This window comes from Hemitrygon akajei, chromosome 29 (assembly GCF_048418815.1).
Source record: "Hemitrygon akajei chromosome 29, sHemAka1.3, whole genome shotgun sequence".
In the NCBI taxonomy this organism is placed as follows: Eukaryota; Metazoa; Chordata; class Chondrichthyes; order Myliobatiformes; family Dasyatidae; genus Hemitrygon; species Hemitrygon akajei.
Genome location: NC_133152.1, coordinates 15911763 through 15933973, shown reverse-complemented (window position 1 = coordinate 15933973; position 22211 = coordinate 15911763). Strand labels below are relative to the sequence as shown.

Genomic DNA, 22211 nt, shown 5'->3' with positions numbered 1-22211 from the left:
TTATGCTAGACTTTGAGTAACTTCCACTTTTATTTAATCTTCCTCTAGACCTAATTGACCTGTACATGGAATATTAGAGATAGGCCTGATGTACAAGCAAAAAAATAAAAAGTAAATGAAACCATGGAACTGGTTGTATTAGCACAACTTGCATCATATGATAATCTTAATGTGGGAAAATATTCCAAATTATCCAACACCAAGGCCACACAACCATGAGAAATCACAAAGTACACTGCAGATGCTGTGGTCAAATTAACACATACAAACAAACTGGAGGAACTCAGCAGGTCAGACAATGTCTATGAAAATGATGAACAGCTGACATTTCAAGCCGAGACCCTTCTTCAGGACTGGAAAGGGGGAAGATGCCAGAATAAAAAAGTGGAGGAAGGGGAAGAAGGCTAACTAGAAGGTGACAGGTGAAACCAGGCGGGTGGGACAGGTCAAGGCTTGGAGAAGAAGGAATCTGATACGACAGGAGAGTGGACCACAGGAGAAAGAGAAAGAGGAGAGGTAAAAGAGTGGGAAATAAAGGGGGGAGGGGATTTGTTTCATGCCACAGTAAGAAATGTTTCAAAAATGGCAGAGAAGCAGAAAATTCTTGGGTTCTTGACAGACGGTATGGATTTAAATCATGGAGTGATTAAAATTGGAGAGGCCACAAATGAAGGAAATTATGACTAGGCCTGATGATGTCTAAAATGACAAAAGCAGCACACAATTGAAGAAAGGAAGATGTAGTGACAAAGGGGCATAGAGACACAACTAAATACTGGAGATACACACAAAAGATTAAGGATTAAAATGCAGAGGTTATGCTCAGTTAGCAAATGAGGCAGTGCCTGAATCCCTTTTACAACAGTTAGAGAAAGGGTGGGGGGAGGCAGCGAAATAAGAGCTAGCATGGAGAATCAACAGTCACATACATTGGATTGAGCCACTTGCTCGTGTACTGGGATTCCCATGTAAATCTCTACTGTATTTATTGTGAATCCTGGTATGACCCAAGAGATTCTGGATATTGATCCTGGACACCTTGAGCTCCAAACTATCTGCAACTGACAGCTCTGGGAAAATGAATGTGCCGTGTAGCATTTTAAAAGCCTGCTGGCAGTGGGAGCTAAATTTAGACCCAACACAGCAATTAGAGGAGTGAGTGGTTCCTGCAGCAGGAGATTTTGAAGGATCATATTCTTCCTTTACAAAACTGTTGGGAGGGAGAAAAAAAGAAAATGAAAATCAAAAGGATAATTGGGACACTTGTCTGTAGAGATACTCGATAGCTTACTGACTCTGAAATACTGCTGTTTGCTGCAAACACGGAAAAACTCAAGCTTCTGGTTAATTCAGTCATTCTTATTCAAATTGAAATACAAAACATCCACAAATTCAAATAGTGCAAAACAAAAAAAAAATCAACTATATTGACATTGTATTATGCCCTGGATGTCCTGATGTGAAAGTCCACCATTGAGTACACATACATGGAATGCTGCCGTAGGAATGCACCAAAAACACCAACATGCAGGCCAATCCCTCCTTCTTCTTGCTGCTACCATCAGGAAGGAGGTTTAGAGACTTAGCTCCCACGCCACCAGGGACAGTTATTACCCAGCATCCATCAGGCTCCTGAACCGGAGAGGGCAACTTTATCCACTGCTACTCTAAACCAATTCTATGACCTACAGACTCACTTTCAAGGACTCTTTGCAACTGATGTTCTCAGTATTAATTTATTTGAGCCGTCTGTCTTCTTTTGTACATTGCTGGTTTGTAAAATTCTACTGTATTTTTTTCCTGTAAATGCTTAAAAATGAATCTCAAGGTAGTACATGGTAGCGTACTGTATATGTTCTTAGATAATAAATTTGCTTTGAACTTGAACTATGACTTTGAATCAATTGATAGTATATTATATCAGGATCCCACACTACCAAAACATTAAGATCTTCTTTCAGGCACTGACAAAAAAAACCTACCAATTTATTTTTTTGTTTTCATATTGCTACAAAAAAAAATCTCACGTATGTTCTTCCACCTAACAAAAATGTGCCTTCTACCCCATCCCATGAAATATATTTTTCTCATAATTTAAAATGCCAGGTGTCCTTATCTAATTTTCATCCACTCTTCGAGCTGCTGATTCACACCACAGTTATACTTACTGCTACTCCCCCACATTCAATCATTTAGCTTAATACAAAGAAATCAATGCCCTTCATAATTCAGAGCTACAGCAGAAAGTGCAATGGCACTTCACAAAGTCCTAACGTTGATTTTAAGCACTTTCTCCAGCATCTCTCTTTACAATTCTCTCAAGTACAGCGAATGTGAAAACAAGTTCAAAAGTCCAGACTTTTTTAAAAACATAAATGTGCTCTTCTAATGAACCTGTGGAAATCCCCATCAACAAATTGTATTACGACCACAAATAATTTGCATTTCAAACAATCTATTCCAAAATATTGGCTCTACGTGTTATTTGTGAAATAATCAAGGCGGCTCATGTTTCAGAATCAGGAGCAGGTTTATTATCAACGGCATGTGACGTGAAATTTGTTCACCAGGGGTGGTGTGCTCAAGACAGCATGCACAAAATTTTGTTGGCACATGGCATGCAGTGCCACCCCTTGATTCTTTAAACTACACCCATAATAAAAAGATAATCATTACCTTTACTGCCAAATAAAACAGCAAATATTTTGTTTTATAACCCAAGACAAGTGAGATGTTTTCACAGGAAACATGTCATGCCAGCTTGGCACCAGCAGTTGTGAGAACGTGACATTGGACGATACATTTTGAAATCCTCTCGGATCTGGTGTAAACACCAGTATTTGGATAGTAAACAGTTACAATAATATTAAAAATTACATTAATTTTCAAAAAGATTAATAATTTTAAAACAGGTTTTCTAAAATACTTCATTTATTTCAATCTATCACTGTTATTGAATTCAAAGTAAAAATTTTTATCAGAGTACATACATGTCACCACATACAACCCTGAGATTCTTTTTCTACGGACACACTTAGCAAATCAGTAGAACAGTAACTGTAAACAGTAAACAAACTGTGCAAAAGCAGATAACAAATGAATAGCAATAAATAAGGATCATGAAATAAAATACAAGTTTTGAAAATGAGTGTAGTTATCCTCTTTTATTCACAAGCCTGATGGTTGAGGGATAGTAAATGTCTTGAACTTGGTGGTGAAAGTCCTGGTGGTGGTACTTCTATTAGTAAAACAATGAATTTGCGTAAATAAGCATCAGGACTCACCATTTTTTCTTAAAACGGTCCATTATTATTGTTACTAATTCATTAATTAATGATAATCTCAGCTGATAATTACCATGCCAAGCAAAAGATTTTTTTAAAAAAGATTTTTGCCCATTTGGGCATACACTATCAAAAAGTTTGCCACCCCTGTATCAAGGCTTTACAGTATTTGCTTTATATTTGTTCTGCACACTGCCAAATAAATGTTTGCATTTATGCATAATCATAGTGTTATGCCATATAATTAGTGAGGTCACTAAAAGCACCCGACAAATTGTGGTGTACAAACTATAGTAAAAGTCACACCGGGAACAATTGTTTAATTTTGATCACTTATTTCTACTATTTCTTCAACCCAAACACACCAACACAGGTTTTGGAGATAAATCGAAAACAAACAAAAAAAAATTCAGTTAAAACTGCACAGTGTCCAGGTTAAAACACATTAGTCATATCTAATACCAGTTCACAAAGCTATCCAAGCACAGGGGCAGTGCAAAGAAAACAGAATCATTTAGAATGAATGATGAACAGGCCCCACTGAAAGAAGACATTCATGAACAATCTTGGATACACATATAAAAGGCAAATTCAGGAAACAACTCAATTAAAGTACATTGCTAGTAAGAAAGTTTAAACTAGCAAAAGGAGAAATCCATCACCAACCTTCTTCATTAAGATCAAGTATCATAAAGAACAAACTCCCACACAAACAATAACATCTAATAATGAGTGAAAGACGGATGTGGCAACAAGGACTGAAACATTTCCCTTGTTAAAACTGCTTTAAAGATTTCATTGAATAGCACACCAAGCATTACAGGTCAAAATCCCTCTTTAGACATCAACACATATCTGGAACCCTTCCTTTCCGTCTGTCACTTCCATTCACTGTAATTTGCTCACCTTCCTTACCCACTGTAGTCTCCCTACCCACTGCTGATCTCCTAGCTCACTTTCCCACAGTATCCACACGCACCCCTTCCATTCATATCATACCCAACACATCTTCCTATCTCCCCTACCCTCAGTACCCACACCTGCTCCCAAATCCTGTGTCCAACTGGCCTCCCCACCCCAATCAAACCTTTCATCTACACTCAGTTCCCTCACCCTTCCTCAGTGGGCAGTTTACTCACACCTCCCCCTACACACCCTGAATCCTCCCCCTAATTCCCTCCACACCTCCCTTGATCTCATACCCTCTCCCTAATCTGGACTCCTCCTATACCTAACTCACTGACCATTCTTTCCTATCTCCTGATCTCAGCCCTCAATATCCTCTTCTCCAAGTGCCAACTAATCCCAGAATTTCTCTCCACTGCTTCCCCCAATTCCCTCCGTCCCATCTCACACTCCCTCCTCCCCCAGATCCTCCACTTCTATGTCTCTCTCCAATCTCCTCCCATGGATCTTCCCACTACATCCATTTATACCCCTTCCACTAATCTCCACCCCCCATTCCATCCTCCGCAACTCCCCTCATCTCCTACCCATCGGCCCCACCAATTTTATTCACTCATCTCAATCCCGGTCTCCTCCTAACATTGCCACCACTCCACAGACTATCCGCCCACCTCCTCCACGCCTCTCTGATCAAAGCCCTCATTATTCCCCTTGAATTACACCCTCTCTCTCCCCCCTATTCCACCATTCCTTCGCCATCCCCTCCAAACCCTTACCACCCCCCATTATCCATCCTACCCCATTCCCTCTCTCTACTCTAGCCCCCGGTTTCCTCCCCATCCCCTCCTCCCCTCGCCCCTGGACCTTCCCCCGCCGCCCGCACTCACCGAGCGGAGTTGCCTCCGCGCCGCCTCCACACACACGCTCCACACCTTCACGGCGAACCACACGAAGTTGTGGAGGCCCATCAGGAAATACTTGCTGAACATGGTACGGATGCGAGGAGCGAGCTCAGCCCCAAGAGCCGACGGCCACTCCACACCGGCTCGGGTCCGGAGCCTGCTCGCCCATCACCGCGGCACCGCCACTATCGCCATCTTCACCTACGCTCCGTTAAAGGGATGCGGCGTTCGCTCTTAAAGGCAACGTCTCCTGGTCTTCGCCGACCGGCTCGCTGGCGGCAGCGCGCTCCCAGCTTACAGAACTCAAATCACTTCACCTTCCAGGGGAAGTTTTTCCACAATTACTCTATGTCAGGCCTGAAAATGATGATCAATCTCAAATCCACTTTAATATCTGCAGTTATGCATTCACATCACGGTAGCAAAACATTTAACAACTGCAAAATGCAAAGCTGAAACAACTGTCAAATAAAACTGGACTAAAATTAATTATTCTTACATTTATTTCAAAGGTAAACTTTATTTATTATATATGTACAAAGACAAAAGAATAAAATTTGTCAAGCTCATTACAGTTAGTGTCATTCAGTCTGTACGTTCACTGGTGCCAACGTGTTTTATTTTACACAAATATGAGAAAATCTGCAGATGCTGGAAATCCAAAGCAACACACACATTTTGTCGGAACTCAGCAGGTCAAACAGCTTCTGTGGAAAACAGTCGACATTTCAGGACTGGAAAGGAAGGGGAGAAGACAGAATGATAAGGTGGGGGAGGGGAGGAAGAAGTACAAGGTGGTAGGTGATAGGTGAAACAGGAAGAGGGGAGGGGTAAAGTAAAGAGCTGGGAAGTTGATTGGTGAACGAGGTAAGGGCTGGAGAAGGGGGAATCTGACAGGAGAGGGCAGAAGACCATGGAAGAAAAGGGAAGGGGATAAGGTGAGAGAGGGAAAAAGGAATGGGGAATGGTGAAGGGAGGGGGCAATTACCAGAAGTTTGAAAAATTGATGTTCATGCCATCAGGTTGGAGGGTACCCTGAAGGAATATAAAGTGTCGCTCCTTCAACCTGAGTGTGGCCTCATCATAGCAGGACCAGAGCCCATGGACTGACGTGTCAGAATAGAATTGAAATGCGTGGCCACAGGGAGGTCCCGCTTTTTGTAGCAGATGGAGTGAAGGTGTTCGACAAAGCGGTCTCCCAATCTACGTCAGGTCTCTCCGATATACAGGAGGCCACACCGGGGGCACAGGGTGCAGTAGATGACCCCAACAGACTCACAGGTGTATTGTCGCCTCACCTGGAAGGACTGTTTGTGGCCCTGAATAGGAGTGAGGGAGGAGGTGTAGGGACAGGTATGGTACTTATTTTGCTTGCAAGGGTAAGTACCAGGAGGGAAATAAGTGGGGAGGCATGAGTGGACAAGGGAGTTATGTAGGGAGCAATCCCTGCAGAAAGTGGGGGGACGGAAAGATGTATTCAGTGGTGGGGTCCCATTTGAGATGACAGAAGTTTTGGAGAATTATGTGCTGAACGCGGAGGCTAGTGGGGTAGTAGCTGAGGACAAGAGGAACCCTGTCCCTGGTAGGGTGGCGGGAGGAAGCAGACATTTGTGAAATGTAAGGGCAGTGTTGATGGTGGAGGAAGGGAAACTCCTTTCTTTGAAGAAGGAGGACATCTCACTTGTTCTGCAATACAAAGCATCTCCTGGGAGCTGATGTGGCGGAGAAGGAAGAACTGAGAGAGGGGGGTGGCATTTTGACAAGTGACGGGTTGGGAAGAGTATAGAAGTACAGAGGTTTATAGGCCTTTTCCAACACCTCTCTCCCCTTTCTCGATCTCTCTGTCTCCATCTCTGGAGACAGTCTATCTACTAATATCTTTTATAAACCCACTGTCTCCCACACACAGTCCTGACGAAGGGTCTCGGCCCGAAACATCGACATTGCTTCTCCTGATAGATGCTGCCTGGCCTGCTGTGTTCCACCAGCATTTTGTGTGTGTTGCTTGAATTTCCAGCATCTGCAGATTTCCTCGTGTTTGTCTCCCACAACTATCAGGACTATACTACTTCCCACTGTCACTTGCTCGTACACCTCCTCCCTAACTACCCTTCTGTAGCTGGAGGAGCAACACCTTATATTCTGTCTGAATAGCCTCCAACCTGATGACATGAACATCAATTTCTCAAACTTCTGGTAGTTACCCCCACCCCTTCTATTTCACCATTCCCCATTCCAGTTTCCCTCTCTCACCTTATCTCCTTACCTGCCCAACACCTCCCACTGGTGCTCCTCCCCTTCCCCTTTTTCCATGGTTTTCTGTCCTCTCCTATCAGATTCCCCCTTCTCCAGCTCTTTATCTCTTTCACCAAATCAACTTCCCAGCTCTTTTCTTCACACCCTCCCCCTCTCCTGGTTTCTCCTATCACCTGCCACCTTGTACTTCTTCCTCCCCTCCCCCTACTTTCTTACTCTGATTTATGCCCTTCCTTTCCAGTCCTGATGAAGTGTCCCAGCCCGAAATGTTGACTCTTTACTCTTTTCCCTAGATGCTGCCTGATCTGCTAAGTTCCTCCAGCATTTTGTGTGTGTTGTTTTACATAACACCATCGCTGGTCATTTTGCCCCCTGGGCAATTCGCTATTTCAATGCTTGAGGGACTGCCCAACCAGACTCAACCCCCAGTGCCCACTATTGGAAAGAGACTAGGTTGTGCTCCTTCCCCACAAAGCCTTTGCATTGGCTGCAAATTTCAGCGCACCTCCCAGTATGCACTCCTGCAGCCTGGAATATACCATTGTGGACATCTCGCTATGCTGCATACCAGCAAGTTTCAATGGTATCTTCTGAAGCAGTCGGCTATGGGTCACATTCCAGAAAGAACAATCTATGGCCAAACCACGTTGTCAAGGATATTCCCCTTTCAGTAGAAGCACTAAGTCTCTTTTCTTTTTCCATATTTTTATTGGTGAAGCGCTAAGTCAAAGCTGGGTTTGCATGTGTAAATGAATGTCAGTAGTCACAAAACATCAGATCAGATGCAGGGTCATCGTTCATAGAACAGATTGGCCAATTATCTCATGACATTGGCTGTGCAAACAGGCTGCCATGCATAGAAAAGACGAAAGTCTTTCGGGGTATATAAAGAGTGAAAGAGAGGTGAGAGCAAATATCAGTCCCACTAGAAAATAACGCTGGAGAGGTAGTAATGGGGGACAAAGAAATGCAGACAAACTCAATAAGTATTTTGTGTTAACACACTAGCAGTATGCCAGAAACTCGAATGTCAGGGGGCAGAAGTGAGTGGAGTCACTATTACTAAGGAGGAGGTGCTTGGGAAGATGAAAGGTCTGAAGATCAGTCACCCGGCCCAGGTGGACCATACCCCAAGGTTCTGAAAGAAGGAGCTGAAGAGATTGTCGAGGCAATCTTTCAAAAATAACTAGATTCTGGAATGGTTCTGGAGGACTGGAAAATTGCAAATGTCATCCGCTCTTTCAAAAGAGAGGGAAGCAAAAGACCATGAAATTATAGACCAGTTTGCTTGACTTCAGTGGTTGGGAAGATGGTGAGGTCCATTATTAAGGAAAACACACAAAATGCTGGTGGAGCACAGCAGGCCAGGGAGCATCTATAAGGAGATGCTACTATCCATTTCAAGAGGACTAGTATACAAAAGCAAGGATATAGTGCTGAAGCTTTATAAGGCATTGGTCAGACCAATTTTGGGCCGTTTATCTAAAAAGGATATGCTGACATCGGAGAGGGTCCAGAAGAGATTCACAAGAACGAACCCAGAAATGAAAGGATTAACATATGAGGAGTGTTTGATGCCTCTAGGCCTCTACTCAATGGAGTTCAGAAGATTGAGCGAGGATCTCATTGAAACATATTGAATATTGAAAGACATCAGGGTCAAAGGTTATGGGGAGAAGGCAGGAGAAAGGGATAATAAATCAGCCGTGATGGAATGGCGGAGCAGACTCGATGAGTGGAATGGTCTAATTCAGCTGCTGTGTCTGATGGAGTTATGGTCTAGTAGGATAAATAGGAGATGCAGAAAGAGATAGTCTCTTGGTTTTTGGACACCATGCATTGGGACAGATTAAGAAATTAAATATTAATTTTCAAAGGATCCTTGGATTTGTAAATTAGAGACACAAGGACAAAACTAGCAAGAAATGATAACCCTTGATAAATCACTAATTTGTCCTGGTCAGAATACTGCTCCAGTTCATTCAAATAAGACTAGTTGGCTTAGGAAAGGATGTAAAGGTGATTTGTTAGAGTAGTTTCTAATATGAACCATGGAAACAGAAAATTCCTGCTCAAAATGAAGCAATTTGAAAATGGACATAACTTCAGTGGTCAATCAGACCTCTCATTAGAGATGTCTGTTCCAACGGAAACAATCCCAACACAAACAATTCTTCCTCATGTCTATAATTTGCCAGTCCTGGTCGCATTCTCATAAACCTCACGAATGTTCTATTCATTTTTAGTAGGACCTCTCTGTGCTTGTATCCTAACGCTTGGCCAGAGAAAATGAATATCGCCGTGCTTGGACAGGACCTGCCCTCTTTGGATTAGGGAACATTAAGGGGGAAAGGAAACATGTCCACATTGAGCCAATCATGCCCTTTGATGGTGCCAGGGGGCGGTGACTCTTTGTGAGCTGCTCGCTGCAGATACATCCATTGCTTCTACGATAGTTATTCTGCCACTTTAAATTTCAATCCTCTATCTCTAAGAATTATTACGTTTTTTTCTGCATTGTTATTGTTCCGCTTCAATGAACTGCGTAAAGATTTGACCCGTATGAACAGTTCGCAAGAAAAGCTTTTCAATGTACCTGTGGCAACAATAAACCAATACCAATAACTTAAGGATGCTGTGTGCTTCAATAAGAGCACCCCTCTTTCTTCTAATTAATCACGAAGATTAATGTAGAATCAGTATCATTGGGTGGTCAGCGTGAAGCTAGTGGGCTGAAAGACCTACCGTCATGCTGATTTCCTTTACGACTTTATTAGTTGAAAAATATTTCAAGTGGATTCACTACAGTAAATGAAGTGAAACTTCCTCACAATTGAAGAGTTGTTGACCAGAGGACACAGCTAAGGGTTCAGCAAATAAACCAGAAGTAACTTGAGGAAAATCTTCTTCGCACCACTGTTTAAGATTTGGAATACACCATTTGATAGTTTGACGAATATGCATTCTCTTCTCTGATTTCTGCATTAAGGAATATTCTCCTGCACGTTGGTCCTTGTGCCACACATACCCGTGTTAATCAGTTGCCAGCCCTAGAGCCAAAAGCAGTTTCTCCTCATTTACTTTAATAAAATCTATGACATTCCAGTTGAAAACTCATCAAAGTTCAAAGTAAAATCTATTATCAAAGTACATACATGTCACCACATACAACCCTGAGGTTCCTTTTCTGCGGGCATGCTTAGCAAATCTATAGAACAGTAACTGTAAACTGTAACAAACTGTACAAATGCAGATATAAATAAATTACAATAAATAAAAAGTATGAAATAACAATATAACAGAATCCTTAAATGAATGTAGTTATCCCCTTTTGTTCAAGAGCCTGATGGTTGAGGGGTAGAAAATGTTCTTGAACTTGGTGGTGTGAGTCCTGAGGCACCTGTACCTTCTACCTGAGGCCTGGGTGGTAAAGATCTTTGATGATGGATGCTGCTTTTCTACGACAATGTTTCATGTAGATGTGCTCAGTGGTTGGGAGGGTTTTACCCGTGATGCACTGGACTGAATCCACTACCTTTTGTAGGATTTTCCGCTCAAAGGCATTGGTGTTCCCGTACCAGGCCGTAATGCAGCCAGTCAGCACACTTTCCACCACACGTCTATAGAAGTTTGCCAAGGTTTTCAATGACATGCCGAACTTCCGCAGACCCTTGAGGAAGTTGAGGCGCTATCGTGCTTTTTTCACAATAATATTTATATGTTGGGTCCAGGACATGTCCTCTGAGACAGTGACACCCAGGAACTTAAAGTTACTGATACTCTCCATCTCTGATCCTCCAATGATTACTGGCTCATGGACCTTTGGTTTCATTCTCTTGAAGTCTACAATCTGTTCCCTGGTCTTATTGACATTGAGTGAGAGGTTGTTGTCATTACTCTACTTAGCCAAGTTTTCAATCTCCCTCTAATATGCCAATTCATCACCCCCTTTGATACAGTCCACAACAGTGGTGTCATCAGCAAACTTGTACATGGTGTTGGAGCTGTACTTAGCCACACTGTCATAGGTGTGAGGCGAGTAGAGCAGGGGGCTAAGTACTCATCCCTGTGGTACTCCTGTGCTGTTGCAGATTGTGAAGGAGGTAATTTTGCTAATCCAAACTGACTGGGGTCTACAAGTGAGGAATTCCAGAATCTAATTGCACAAGGGGGTATTGAGACCCAGGCCTTGGAGTTTGCTGATGAGTTTTAAGGGGATGATGGTGTTAAATGCTGAGCTGTAATCAATAAAGAGCATCCTGATATGTGCATCTCTGCTGTCCAGATGTCCCAGGGGTGTGTGAAGAGCCAACGAGATGGCATCTGCTGTAGACTCATTGCTTTGGTAGGGAAATTGGAGCAGATCCAAGTCACGACTCAGACAGGAGCTGATATACTTCAAAACCAGATTCTCAAAACACTTCAGTACTGTGGATGTAAGTGCCACTGGGCGATAGTCTTTTAGACAGGTTACCACACTCTTCTTGGGCACTGGTACAATTGAAGCCTCCTTGAAGCAGGTGGGTACCACACATGCCAGGGCAAGAGGTTAAAGATATTTGTGAACATATAGTCAATTGGACAGCATAAGCCTTCAGTGCTTGTCAGATACTCTATCCAGACCAGATGCTTTCCTTGGATTCACTCTCCTGAAGGCAGCCCGCATGTCATCTTCAGATACTGAGACCAAATGATCATCAGGAGACATGGGGGGTGCGCAATGGTTCCTTCCTGTTTGGGTGGTCAAAGCAAGCGTAGAAGCCATTGACCACATCAGGAAGCAAAGCTCTTCTTGTTGGAGCTCTCCTTGCTGAACAATAATTTTGTCTGCTGAGAGACCTTAGTGCTTCTTTTCAGTGAAAGAACTACATGCATGGATTGATTCATGCACTGTAATACCAAGTGCTTCGCCCAACAAAGAAAATAATATTAATCCTTAAGTGGATTACCATCTTTTGACAGTGCTGACATTTACTCAGCCTTGACTGTATGACAGCAATTACAGATTCATGTAGACTCCTATTCATAACACAGGGGAATGGACAGTGAACAAAAATGTTGATGTATTTTTATTTCCACCGGTTTAAGAATCACCTGAATGTTATTTTGTTCAAAAGCAGGCTTTACTTGCAGAGCCGCATGTCGTGTTTGACATTCAGTTTCAGAGCTTGTTAAAGTATCTGCAAGAGATCAGCCACAATGGACCTTCAGAGAACAAGGAGGGACCCCTGGCCACTCAAATAGTTTTACAGAGTTGACGTTAACATTCACCCATCCTGTACCAATTTCTACACCCCCTGTCATTTCATCCCTTCAGTTGAACTTCATGACTTTCTTCCCTCTAGCAAGATATGGCTGGACGCTCTGAGTTCCTCAGACAGTTGTTGGTTTTGCCCCCATCTACACTGATCACCTCATCAATTGAATTCTTCTGAAATGCCCCTTATAATCTCAAGTGGAAACCTTATCTCCACACGTACCCTCTTAAACCTTTCCACAATTGTCAAGTCTTTTATCAGGTCACCCTCCAGACTACCTCAACCTATCTGTTCATTCCCAATAATGATAACTAGTCGATGACTGCAGACAGCCAGCCAGTGGCGTAGTGGCATCCATACTGTACTTCAAAGCGAGTGGTCCCAAGTTCAAATCCAGCCGGCTCCTTGCATACTTCCCATCTGTACCAGGTTGAGGGGCGAGCTAGCAACTTGGCCTTGCAAAAGACAGACAAATGCTAAAGAAACGACAAGGTTGATACCTGATCTGCCACAAGGCATGGAGTGGAACAACAACAACAATTACTGCATCATGCTTAAGAACTTTTTCTGCATGTTCACTAGTGTCCTCTTATTCATTGGGCTTTGTTGCCACTTCTTCCATCCTGAAGCTGCCACAAAAACTAGCCATCCTTCAGCATTCCTCATACTTAACTAGTGAGAGATGTCGAATTATCCATCTGGGTTCAGTGTTGCATCAAGCCAGAGGCAGCCCTCACCTGAAACAGCATTAATGCACTCTGCTCTGCATTAAAGGTTGGGTAAATGTCATTCCTATCAAAAGATGGTAATGAGAAGCGTAACTGATATCTCCCTTTCCAAAGCTAGCATTCAAGGCTTAATTTTGGATTTCTCTCTCTCAAGGAATCAGAGCGTTGTGATAAGAGTGAGGGACCTCCAGATTCGTAGTGTCACACAGCACAGAATAGACCTTTCCACCCACCATGGCAATGTTGGCCATCCATCCAGTATCCATCAACTCATTCCCATTTGTCTGCACTTGGTCCACTGCCTTCTATGCCTTGGAAGCTTAAATGCTCATCTAGATACTTAGATGTGATGAAAGTACCTGACTTTATTACCTACTTGACTGTGGGGGGGGGTGCATTCTCACCCTCTGGCATGAGAAACCTCATCCTCACATCCCCTCTAAACTCTTCCCCCTTACCTTAAACCTCCCACCTCTAACTTCAGATTCCTTCATCATGGGGAAAAGTTTACAATTGCCTGTCCTTTCTATGCTCTCATAATTTTGTGTTCCTCAATCAGGTCCCCACTCAGCCTTCTTTGCTTCAAGAATAACAAATCCAGTTTACCCAGCATTGGCCATAACTGAAACGCTGCATCAAGAGCAACATATTGATGAACCTCCTCTACACCTTGTCACACACTGCACCTGTCCTGTAGTGCTTCCAGCTGCGCCTAGACCAATGTTTTATAAAGTTGTACCATGATCTTCCAGCTCTCACGTCCCACACCCTGGTTAATAAAAGTAATTATTAGGTGTGTCTTCTTTGTTACTCCATCTGCCTGTACTGTCACCTTCAGGGATCCTTGAACTTGTACATCAATGTCCATCTCTTCCTCAGCACTCCCTAGGCCAGGGATGGCCAACTGATGGCGCATGTGCCAAAAGTGGCGCATTAGATGATTAGAAGAGGCGCATTGCACCCCGGTGATAGTAATAAAAAAGTAAGCCTACTCATGCAAAAATATTAACCAAAAACCGATTTGTAGAAAAAAAAATCTGTAACAGGAATTCAAGTAGCTTAGAGCTAGAAATGGGTTTTACTGACAATAAATCTAAACCCTAGCAATTATTTTTAGTGATTTTATTATTTCGTGCTCATCTTTTGGCGAATTTTATCTTCTTTCACATTAATCTGTTTCCAGTTAAAAAAAATGTTCAATGAGTCAAACTAGGAAAGAAGGACTTTTGTTCAGCAGTCGCTCCCTAACTGTTCAATACACGTTTGATACTTGTTTGATCCTGAGGCGCCAGGCGTCTGCACCAGCGGTGCGTCGCAGGTTTTTGCCAGTCAGTTTACAATTGACGCTCGTGCGCTACGGAGTTGTGCTTTGTTCGTGCATTGTGAACATTTGCAGTTTTGTACTTTTTCGAAAATTCAGTTTCCCATCACAGTGCAAAAGAAAAGCAGAAAGTGATAGTATGCGTTAATTCAATGAACAGTGGAAAAATGAGTTCTTATTTATAGCACTTCCGTCAGAAAAACCATTGTGCATTATTTGTGAAAACACTTCCTCACATAATAGAAGATATGATCTTAATAGACACTATAAACCACAACATCAGACTGAAATAGAAGGAAAACTGAAGCTAGTGCTTGGGTCTGAGTTACGGAAAGAATATGTGATTAAGAAAAAGGAAGAAATCAAAAAAAGACAAAATATATTTGTTAAAAGTCTCGTTAAGATAAGTAATGTTTATCTTGTTTTTATATTAAATCAGTTTATCATGTAAAAATGCTAAAGATGTCTATATTAACATATTTTTACAAGAATGGAACGGGGGTACAAGAGCTGTATGGTGCATCTGAACTCATGCGTGAAAAAATTGACGCATGGAATGTCAAAGGTTGTCCACCCCTGCTCTAGGCCTTTAGCATTGCAGCTTTTACTACAATGAGATTGCAGTTGTAAACGCAGGAGGTCCTTATTGAGCATCAGCAATGAGACCTGGTGCTAAAAACCCTTGGAAGAACTTTTCTGATCTCAAGGTATGTTATGGTCTTGAAAGTGCAGAGTAACAGGCGGTGATTAAATAGAATTTCAGTGATTCCAATTGCAGAGTTTACTTCAACATGCTGGGTGTGAACAAATAACTCCATACAACTACAGATCTTAACTGACAAGACTAATTCTGATCTTTATACCCCACTATTGGGAGATAGAAGCTCATTTTGATAGCCTATAAACTTCTGAGGGCCAAACTGCAGATACCCAAAATATCCTTCCGCCACAGTATTGTGAGAGGGTGATCTTTGGATACACGTACACTAGTACTTACTGACAGGACAAATATGACTGTGTATTATGTGGTACATAGCCACTCTGAAACCTTATTAATTCTAGAGGAGAGAGGGGTACTGGGGCAAAGGGCATGGTTCAATGTAGTCTAATTAATGCAGCACTATTTATCTATCCAAGGCATAGATTGGATGGTTGGCATGGACAGAATGGGTCGAAGGGCTTTTTTCCATTCTGCAGGAGAGGGGCATCAAGTTTAAATTCCTCAGTGTTATTATTTCAAAGGGCCTGTCCCGGGCCTAGCACATAAATGTAATTATGAAGAAAGCGCAGTGGCGCTTATGAGCTTGCAAAGATTCGGCATGACGTCTAAAATCTTTGACAGACTTCTATAGACGTGTGGTGGAGAGAGCCTGGTATGACCTTGAAAGAAAAATCTTACGAAATTGCAGTGGATATGGTCAATCCATCACGGGTAAAGCCCTCCACACCACTGAGCACATCAACATGAAACATTGTCACAGGAAAGCCGAGTTCCTCCAGCATTTTGTGAGTGCTGCTTGGATTTACAGCATCTACAGATTTCCTCTTGTTTGTCATCCAGCATCAGGGACCCCCTCCTCCCTACCCCCTCCACCCAGGACATGGCCTCTTCTTGTAAAAATAGTCAGCTCCATCATGGGTACTAGCCTCCACAGTATCCAAGGAGTGGTGCCTTAGGAAGGCGGTATCCATCAGTAAACATCTCCACCACCTAGGGCATGCTCTCTTCTCATTGTTACCACTGGGAAGGAAGCAATTCAGAAACAGATTCTTCTCCTCTGCCATCCAATTTCTAAAATGAACCCAGTAGTACCTTACTACTTTCTAATTTCAGTTTTTATTTTGCACCGCTTACTTTAATTTTATTTAATAGACGTATGTATACTTACTCTGAGTCTGAGCTTTTTCTCTATATTTATTTCTCATGGATTTCGTTCTACTGCTGCCATTACGCTAACAGGTTTCACGACGTATGCCGGTGATATTAAACCTGATTCTGATTATTCTCGCTGCTGCCATCAGGAAGATGCAGGAACCGACTTCCGGTAAGATGGCGACTGTTTAGCTGCTTCGAACTTTTGCTCCGTCATTTTCCCTATCTTTGCACTATATGTCTCCACTCTTAAACCTTAGTTAAGTATTTTATTGGGTTTCTTTTACTTGCCTGCGAACACATCTATCTTATAATGTCTAACAAAAGTACTAAAACCGGGAAAAAAGAAATTTCTACGACTTTGCCGGTTGACATTCTCGCTGTGTTGGAACAGCATCGACAAGATATTTTAAAGGAATTTAGAACTTATTTCAACCAGCTGGATGCCAAATTGGATCGGATCAACGCTAGAGTGGACGAACATGCTGAACATTTATCTCGCATCGACTCAACTTCTGAAGATTTAAAACGCCGTGTTCTTTATCTCGAGACCCTATGCTCCAGCCTACAGGAGCAGAATTGTAAACTTTTTTCCAAAATGGTGGATCTTGAAAACCGGAGCAGACGTTGCAATCTACGAATTCTTGGTTTGCCAGAGGCCACCGAACAGAGCTCTCCCGTGGAATTTTTTTCCGATTTTCTCTGTGAGATTTTTGGGAAAGAATTTCTTCCGACTCCACCTGAGCTTGAAAGGGCACACAGGATCTATGTTCCCCGTGCAATTCTGGGTTCCCGCCCACGGCCGGTAATTTTGTGCTTTCATCAATACCAGGTGAAAAACCGTTTGATTATGGAGGCACGCCGCAGAGGTACTTTTGCTTTTCAAAATACAGTCATTTGTTTTGTGGAGGATTTTGCCCCCCAGGTTCTGAAGATGCGTGCTGAGTTTAAAGGTGTAATGAAAGTGCTTTTCAATCGCGGTCTTAGACCCTCCCTTCGGAATCCAGCTGACCTCCGAATTACGCTTACTACTGGAGAATATAAGTGGTTTAAATCAGTGAAGGATGCTGAGGCATTTGTTGGAAGTCTTCCGGCCATTCCGTCTCCTTCGGAACCCAGTCTGAACCTCTAAAATGGTGGATAAGTACCTCTCGTAGTAAAGCTATTTTTTCCGGACTCAGACTTTACTTGAACAATTCAGTCATTAACTATCGAAACTCTAAGGGCTGTAGACAATCTCTCCCTGGACTTGGTGCGTTTTTTCTAAATAGATAATCCGAGTTTAATGTTTCCCTGCGGACGTTTAGACTGTACGTGTGTAATCCATTTTATTCTTGTATAACTTTATCTATAGAGTTCTACAAGTGACTTTAACTTGTTTTGGAGGTTTGGAGTTTTTATTGAAGGCCTCCCTGTTGGTTGATTCATAGTTTAAGTTTTGCTCCCTTTTTTTTTCTATAAATGGTTGATAAGGACAATTTCTTCGAATCTACAATTTCCCCCTTTTCTCCCTCCCCTTTTTTTTTTCTTTTCTTTTAATCTTCTATAATTTTTTCGTGGGTAGATTAGTCTTGGTTTTCTTTTGATTTTCTTTGTATTAAGTCTTATACTTCTGTTGAAGTTGTTCCTATTTGTAATTATGTTTTCTAGTGCATAAACTAGCTACCATTTGCTATAGTATTTATACGGAACTGTTGTTAACGACACAGAACTGGAAGTCATACTTGGGTTAATTTTTTTGGTAGAGCTAGCTGCTTTTTTTGGTAGCCGTCTAGTTTTGGGTTGCGAGGATGGGGCGGGTTCTCCAGTTCCAACACTACTCACTGTTTCCTTTGCTTTCCTTTGTTACTCAGGACATGTTTCTGTTTTGATTCTATGAATCTATGTTTACATTTTTGCTCCCAGACTGTTATTGTACTGCTTGACTTTTTATATGCCTGCTGCCTTCTACGCACTAACAATTGATAATGGTTAATACACCTAAATTTGTGAGCTGGAATGTAAAGGGATTGAATCACCCTGTTAAAAGAAGGAAGGTCTTCTCACATATTAAACAACTCAAAGCTGACATTGCTTTCCTTCAAGAAACTCATATTCGTAGTTTTGATAACTCCCGGCTTTTGTCAAAGTGGGCTGGTCAGCATTTTCATTCATCCTTTGCCGCCAAAGCTAGGGGGGTCTCCATCCTTATTAATTCAAATATTCCTTTTGAACTCCATAATAAGATATCTGATACAAATGGCCGTTTTATTATTGTTTCTGGTAAACTATATAATACTAAAGTTGTACTAGCAAACCTGTATGCCCCCAATTTTGATGATGTTAATTTTTTTGAATGTTTTTTCTCCTCACTACCAGACTTAAACTCATACTCTCTTATACTGGGTGGTGATTTCAATTGTTGGTTAGATCCTAATTTGGATCGATCGTCCTCTGTTACTAGACCGCCTACTAAATCTGCCTTAGCTATTCAATCGTTTCTCTCTAATTATGGTATCTCTGATATATGGCGTTTCCTTCATCCTACTGAAAGAGATTATTCTTTTTTTTCACATGTTCACCATACCTTTACTAGAATTGACTACTTCTTACTCGATAATCAACTCATTCCATTTGTCTATTCTTGTGATTATCAGAGTATACTGATTTCTGACCATGCCCCAATTACTCTGTCTTTAAATTTTCCTGGTCTCCCTCAGAGGAATAAACACTGGCGGTTTGATTCGACTTTATTATCGGATGATGATTTTCTAAAATTTATTAAGGATCAGATAACCTTTTATTTTAACACCAATACATCACCTGAAGTGTCATCCCAGATTGTCTGGGATGCCATGAAAGCATATTTGAGGGGCCAAATAATCTCCTATACAGCAAATCTTAATAGAAAGTCCTGTGCCGATCGATTAGACCTCATTAATCAGATTAAAGATTTGGATCAACTGTATGCTCAAACTAAGAATCCTGAACTATACAAGAAGCGTGTAGAACTTCAAGCTAAATTTAACCTCCTGTCTACTCAACCTGTCGAACGCCAACTTCTTGAAAGTAAGAGTCGCTTTTATATCCATGGCGACAAATCTGGTAAATTTCTAGCCAATCAGTTGAGGCGTTCCAAAGCCAAACAACATATTACAAAGATCCGGAAGGAGAATGGAGACTTTACATCGGATCACCTAGAAATCAATGACGCATTTAAAAATTTCTACTCTCGACTTTATTCCTCTGAATCTTTGAATGACAATATCTCTGTTGATCATTTTTTAAATAATCTGAATATTCCTTCGCTTTCATCTGATTTTAAAGCCAAATTTAATGCACCTATATCATCAGAAGAAATATCTTTTTCAATTTCTGCATTGTCTTCAGGGAAATCTCCCGGACCTGATGGGTTCCCCGTAGAATTTTATAAATCATTCTCTTCATTTCTCTCTCCTCAGTTACTCTCAGTATTATCTGACTCGTTTAGGTGTGGCCAATTGCCACCCTCCTTTAATGAGGTATCTATTATTCTTTTATTAAAAAAGGGTAAAGGAATATGCAGGAACCTGAGGACTCACAACACCAGGTTCAGGAATAGTTATTAACCCTCAACCACCAGGCTCTTGAACCAAAGGGGATGACTTCACTCAACTTCACTTCATCATTGATATATTCCCACAACCTTTGCACTCACTTTAAAGGACTCGATGTTCTCGATATTTATTGCCTATTTATTTATTATGATTATACCTTTCTTCTTGTATTTGCAGTTTGTGTCTTTTGCACACTGGTTGAACACTTGAGTTGATGCGGTCTTTCACTGAGGCTATTATGTTTATGTAATGCCCCAGTTCAGATTTTTACTGCTGTGCTGTAGGTATTTCTTTTTAACAGTTCTGTCAGAGCAGTCGGTTCCCCTTTCAGCTTGTTTGGGTTTGAGCTGAGATAAGGGGCTTTGTTGTTCAGCTTCGGAAAACAGTATCAGCCCATCAGAATGGTGGAATTGGGGGAAGGCTCTAGAGAACGCTGGTTTGAGAGTTTTTGCGAGGAACACCGGTGTGGGTCTAGGTCCTTTTTAGCAGGAGCTGGGGGCAGACAGGAAGGAAGATGGCGGAGGATGCCGACCCCGTGCACAACGTGCTTTGTGCAGTTGAATGGTTTTAAGGAGGAAGCCCGTGGTAGAGCCCAGTTGTTCGAAAAGGATTTCAAGCGATATTCTGAAGGTGCTGTGTGTACATTGAAAACAACCGCTTCTGGAAGATTTGAACTCCACCATACACGTGTTTAAGTATAATGGGCCTTTTTTTCTTTATCTCCTTTAATAACCGGTTGCTTAAGTTAACAGTCTTAAATATACTTTTTTATAACTGTATGCAGTGTACCATCTGCTATTACTTGCCGATGGGTGGGAGCAGGGCCAGTAAGTCACACAGCATTCACACAGACCAGGGTTTGGGTGTGCCAGCCATCCCAAACTCACGGATTTGGCAGGACCAAAGTCGTATACACCCTAGACGTATGAAGCCCGAGGAAGATGCAGTAGCTGTTAGTAGGGTGCTAACGAGCTGCAATTCCAGAGATGCCTGGTAAAAAGGGGTTTCATTTATTTTTCTGTCGTGGATTTATTGAGCATGCCGCAAGAAAATTAACCTCAGGGTTGTATATGGTGACATACCTGTACTTTGATAGTAAATTTACTTTGAACTTTGAACTCTTACGACTCTGAATTTCCCTATTTGTGTTACAGCTTAGAATATCTCACTTCTAATGGCTGATTCCATTGTCATGAACAAGCTCTTGGACTGATGGAAATCACATCATTGAACAGAATAGATACATATCTGGTCAGGGATTGCTTTGTCATTTTCCAAAGCAAACCTATGAACTGAGCTTCCACAGCCAGACATCTATCTCCACTCAGTCTCCACAGTTTCTGCAATCATGCATCTGTCTTTATAATTTAAACCTAGTGACTGCTTGTTGGTTACATTCTGCCTTTATTGGGTAAGTAGGAATTTCCAGTGATGGATTCATTTAATTCCACTCAAAACTCCTCAGAAGATGCCTCCAAGAGGCAGCACCTAACTTACATTCAAAATGGGTGTGGAGAAGCAGAATTTGTACTACAAAAAAAGTGCAGGAAAATTACCCCTACCTACAACAAAAATGTCTAGCTACCTACTACTGACATTCACCAGAACCATCCTTATCAAAGCCTCCATACCATCCAACAGAGGTGCCACAATTGAGCCCAAACTTAGCAAATGTGGCTACTGGAGCAGAATGGTCAGAAGCTGAGCCCTTGTGAGGCCTTTAGACCTCAAGACAGTAAAACTATTCTTGGACTAAGTTGTGTGAAGCTGTGCAACAATCATTTTCCCATTCCACGTGCAGAGCATGACAAAACTGATTCTCATATAAATAGCCCGTAGTTGAAATTGTGGTTGATTGAAATCAAATACACAATCTGAGAAAAGAATGGAAGGGCTGCAAATGCTCAGCAGGTCAGGCAGCATCAGCGAGAAGGGAAACAGAACTGAAGTTTCATATTGAAACTTCAGCAGAAGTCGTGTGACTTGGTCAGTGTTTTCAGCATTATTTTTATTTGTACTGGGTTGAAGCCAACTTCCCAGAATCATGAAGGTGGCACTGTGGATGTGACAAGGTATTTTCCAGGAACAATATCACCACAATGGTCAGG

At 41.9% G+C, this 22211-nt stretch overlaps 1 protein-coding gene across 2 annotated transcripts in view; it reads right to left on the bottom strand.

Moving 5' to 3' along the window:
- Positions 1-5325, bottom strand: part of LOC140718243 (CTD nuclear envelope phosphatase 1-like) — a 47506-nt gene extending 42181 nt beyond the window's left edge. The window contains exon 1 of one of the 2 annotated variants that reach the window (XM_073031741.1): positions 5123-5325. In XM_073031741.1, coding sequence (XP_072887842.1) covers positions 5123-5179 — 57 coding nt within the window. In that variant the 5' untranslated portion in view covers positions 5180-5325. Of the gene's footprint in view, positions 1-5077 lie in introns of both variants that reach the window. The other variant, XM_073031739.1, reaches the window with a different exon arrangement.
- Positions 5326-22211: the final 16886 nt, after the last annotated feature.